Source organism: Elephantulus edwardii, unplaced genomic scaffold, assembly GCF_000299155.1.
Source record: "Elephantulus edwardii isolate Elephantulus edwardi_28Jun2011 unplaced genomic scaffold, EleEdw1.0 scaffold00025, whole genome shotgun sequence".
Taxonomy (NCBI): Eukaryota; Metazoa; Chordata; class Mammalia; order Macroscelidea; family Macroscelididae; genus Elephantulus; species Elephantulus edwardii.
In genome coordinates this window covers 6981734-6986781 of record NW_006399775.1, presented here as the reverse complement: position 1 = coordinate 6986781, position 5048 = coordinate 6981734, and the positions used below count along the sequence as shown (strand labels likewise).

Genomic DNA, 5048 nt, shown 5'->3' with positions numbered 1-5048 from the left:
CCATGCCTTCCAAGTATTGATCTTTCTTCTCTGTTACCAACTTTTGCATTCCAGTCATCCATTATTACTAATGCATCTTGATTGCATAATTTTCTGATTACAAAAGTTGGTAGAAATCTTCTATTTCCTCTTTTTTGGCTCTGGTTGTTGGTGCATATATCTGAGTGATAGTGGTATTCACTATCATATGGATATTATCCTGTCACTCACAATATTATTCTAGATGCATCTAGAAATAACTATTTTAACTATGAAAGCAACCCCATTTTTCTTCACCTTTTCGTCTGCAGCATAGTGGATCATATGTTCAACTGATTAAAAATGTCCCATGTCAATCCATCTCATCTCACCAATACCTAGTATGTCAATATTTATGTGTTCCATTTCTTCCTTAACAATATCTAATATTCTTACATCATAGTTCTCAGATTCCATGTTCCAACCACTAGTATCTGCTTACAACTCTTCCTCTTCCTTAGTATCTCCGTACTTTAAAACTTCACATCTGTTGCCTTATCTGCTAGTCTAAGTGTGTTCTTTTGTACATAGGGTTTTCAAAGGCCTACTACTTCAAAAGTGAATGACCAATCCTTCTTAGTCTGTCTTAGTCTGAATGCTCAGATTTAGAAAAGTTTCTGACATAAAAGCATTTTACAGAAAAATGAAGATGAAAGATATTTCTTAATGTAGAAATCGCCAGTAGTTTCAGTGTTGTTCTTGCCCTTGACACAAGTATCTTGACCCACCCATTTCCTTGTGCTACCAGCATTCCTTTCTACTCCCATCTACTTTCTTCAACACCTATCTCCTGCTAACCATCCCTTGCTCTGATAACTTATATCTCAAGGTTTATGGGCTTTTGTGATTCCAAATGCTTCAAGTTGCTGCCGCTTTCTTATACTGTGATCACGGTCCCTTGAATTTAGGAGCCTGTAAGTCCAAATACAAAGTACTGATATTAGGGAAGCCTTCTTATTTCAGATAGTTCTGAAGAAAGTCCTTTCCCTTTAATTTCTGCTCCAGGTTTAACTTCTTGTGGTTTGGGGCCTCTTCCGTTCCATTTAAAACAGCACACTGTAATCACAATATTTCCCAAGGAAGGGTGATCTGTCCTGTAGATCTGACATATAGTGTTGTTTTTTACCAAGGACTGTAGGCTCCTCCTTGTTCAGCATGGACTTCTGGGCCATGGTGCCTGTTTTGATGGTGGAGGGAAGCTGAGTCACTCATTCCTGTGCCTTCTTGATCCCCTGGACTTCTCTCTCATGAGGCGCTCAGCCTCCCAGCCCAAGGACTGCAGACTACTCCTTGTTCCGTGCTCAGAATTCACAATTTCCTAAATTTCCCTATTAAGAGTAATTAATTTAAAATAAAAATTCATATCTATTACTAAAGAATTATTTTAAGATAATTATTTTATTTCTGTACTTTGAACACAAAGATTTAGAGTGCTTAACTCAGAAAGAATCTATATAATGCCAAGGAGTTGTCACAGTTTAAAAATTAAAAGTTATAAAATTATAAAAAAGTTATAATAAATTATAAAAGTTAGAATTTCATACAGAAAAAAGTTAGATGTCCATATACTTTTATATTGGACTCTGAAATGTGGGAGGGCTAGGAGCTCAAAGAAGACAGTTCTCCAAGATATTAAAAAGAAGTAATGTTAATTTTAAGGTTAAAGTATGTTTAATTCAGGTAATTTCTTGTTTGGTCCCCCTCCCCCAATCACTTGCTATGCATCTAAAAGCGAGACAATGAATATGGATGAATGATCGCTTTAAAGTATAGCGTTAGGGAAGAGCACTTAATATCCTATAGATTGTCACAAAAAAAATGAACAGATATATCTTGGAAAAAGTACAACTAAAGGATTCCTTGGAGACAAGAATCACGAAGCTTCCCTTACATATTTTAGGCATGTTGCTAGGAGAGGCCATTCTTTGGAAAGGGATCTCATGCTTCAAAAAGTGGAGGATCAGCTAAAGAGAGAATAAGCCCAATGAATTGGATTGACTGAGTGACTGCACCCATGGGCTAAAGTGTATCAGAGATGATGAGGATGGCACAGGATAGGTCTCTTGTCAACAGGGTCACTGTGAGTCTACTTGACTCAATGGCACCAAATAACCATAAGCCTTATGCAAACTATTGTGAGAGAGTGAGTTTGAATTCCTGTCCTGGGAACTTTTATACAGACATGGTGGAGGAGGTATTTTGAAACAGCATGCCAATTTGAGAGCAGGATTTTTTTTAAAAAAGAAAGAAAAAAGACTACCTAGAAAAGCTTCATAAAAGAATTGTTTAAACACCTGACAATATTTTTTAAGACCTATTTGAAGACCTATTAAAAAAAGCAAAAGTTTAAATTCAAGAGGAGATGTAAAGTTAGAAAACTCTGAATTTAGGGACACATTTTGTTAAGGATAGTTCTTGATCCTGGAAGTGATAAAAGAAAATATTAAGCTCACCTGAGATTTTGAAAGAACCACAACACTAGCATAAGAAAGCAAGGAATCTAGGACTTTAACTCACAGCACAATGACCTTGATAGCATTATAATGTTAGGATATTAAAAAGCTGTCTTGTAGTAAAGGAACAAGAGAATTTGGTTCTTGATGATGATAATGCCAAGCTTCATATTACACCAGTTATTGTTAGTATTTATTATACTCAAAAGTATTGGTGCTTGTATGTACCTGACATAAGGAAGTAGAAGTACTTTGTAAAGAGAGGAAATTATTTAAACATATATTGTTGATTGCCTTCAAGTCAAGAACGACTCATAGCAACCCTATGAACAAAAGGCCTGGAAACTTTCTTTAACTGTCAGCTTTGTATAACTATCAACATTTATCAAAGTTCATAGAGTTTCTGGAGGCATGTTGTTTAGGAAATGGATGTTGCTCCTGCTTCCATATTTAAACATTATTTGTCTATCTATCTATCTATCTAGCCTACAATATGCAAGCACTTGATGCTGAAGGTCAAGGACTGTAGTCTTCAATAAGGACTGAAGCTCAACATCAAGAAGACAAAGATTCTCACCACTGGGCCAATTGACGGCAGCATGACAGATGAAGAAGAGATTGAAGATGTTAACAATTACAGCTTGCTCAGCTCCCCAATCAACATTCTTAACACCAGCAGTCAGGAAATAAAAAGATAAATTGCATTGGGAAAATCTGTCAGGGATCTCTTCAGAGTGCTGAAAAGCAACAATGACAGGCTAGAGACTAAGGACAATGTCTTCACAATTACTTGTTATGTTTCAGAGATCTGGAAAATGACTAAAGATGACAGAAGAAGAATAAATGCTTCGCGTTGTGGTGCTGGAGAAAAGTCTTGAACATACCATGGGCTGCCAAGAAAATAAATAAGTCTGTCTTGGAGAGAATGAAACCAAGTTTCTCCTTGGAAGCTAGGACATTGAAGCTCTGTCTTAAATATTTTGGCACATGGCCAGGAGAGATTGATACTTGGAGAAGGATATCAAGGTTAGAAGGGTGGAGGGACAGCGTAGGAGAAGAAGATCCTGGATGAGATAGATGGATACAGTAACTGGGGGAGAGGAGGTAAGTGTGTCAGAATTAGTGAGATTGGCTCAGGATATGACAAGGTTCAGAACTGCTGTACATAGGGTCACTATGTGTCTCCGATAACTCAACAGCGCATAACAACAACAACAAATCTAAGTTTTATTTTATGTTAGATATTGTTGTTGTCATTGTTGTTATGTGCCATCAAGTCACTTGTGACTCATAGCGACACTATGTACAACAGCCCTAAACTCTGTCCTGTGCCAATCGCACCGTCTCTGATACACCCATCCCGATTACCCCAGTCACTGAATTAATCCACCTCATAGAGGGTCTTCCCCTCCTGCGCTGTCCCTCCACCCTCCCAAGCATGATGTCCCTCTCCAAGGACCCGTCTCTCCTTATAACATGTCTGAAGTATGTTAGTCGAAGCCTCAGGATCCTTACCTCCAAGAAGCCGCCCGGTTTGACCCTTTCCGGGATGGATCTGTTTTCCTTGCAGTCCATGGTACTCTCAATACTTTATGAAAGAAAATAAAAAATAACCAGACACAAAGAGACAAGTCTATAAAATAGAAAATAAGATAAACCATGCTAATTACACTTTAAATTTGCAGACACAGAGAAATATTTACTATTTACATTATGTTTATGGATATAAAACAAAGATAACACTTTTAGCATGGAGTTAACCTACCAAACAACACACTGCTCTCAAACTCAAGAAATCATTGGCATCAAGTTGGAGTTAATTCATAGCTAAACCAGCTACCAGCAGATTTTTTGTGGTAAATCGCATGAGAGGAAATTGTCTATTTTTTTCCCACAGAGAAGTGAATGGATTTTAATTGCTTGTCTATGGGTTTGCAGAGCAACTCCTTACCCATTAGCTATCTAGACATTATTAAGAAGATGGGAATTACATTTTTAGGAATAAATGTTTTAAAAAATAATTCAACACTCATATTTAACACTGGATTTTAAGAAGGTGAGAAATGAAATAATTAGAGGACCAGAAGAAATGTTAACAATTATTCACAATGAATCTTACAGGAATAAAAGTATATTAAACATAGAATGGAGAGTCAGAGACATGTAGTATGCAAAATAAAATCTTAAATGCAGTAGAATCCCAAGAGTAAAAGAAAAGATTTATTATGCAGTAAGGGCATAAGAAAATAACTGAATTTGTAATCATTAGAAATGGTTTAACTGTCTAAAATCAAGATACAAAATCCAGAATATAAACTGATCTAAAAATAAGCAAAACTATAGAAATTTATGTGATATAAAATTATTTTTACAACTATGCAACAATAGTAAAAAAATCAGAAAATTAAAACTGATTCCTTAAAAATTAACAAAATTATGTTGTTGTTGTTGTTGTTGTTGTTGTTGTTGTTATGTGCAATTTAATCACTTGCGACTCATAGCAACCCTATGGACAACAGCCCTAGACTCCGTTCTGTCCTATGCCATTCTCACCATCTCTGACACACCCATCCCAAT

At 36.3% G+C, this 5048-nt stretch overlaps 1 protein-coding gene across 1 annotated transcript in view; it reads right to left on the bottom strand.

The window, feature by feature from the left end:
- Positions 1–2332: 2332 nt before the first annotated feature.
- LOC102850654 (chromatin complexes subunit BAP18-like) overlaps positions 2333–5048 on the bottom strand; it is a 6204-nt gene continuing 3488 nt past the window's right edge. Inside the window, exon 2 of the mRNA XM_006882916.1 lies at positions 2333–2344. Within this exon, the coding sequence (XP_006882978.1) occupies positions 2333–2344 (12 nt within the window). The remainder of the gene's footprint in view (positions 2345–5048) is intronic.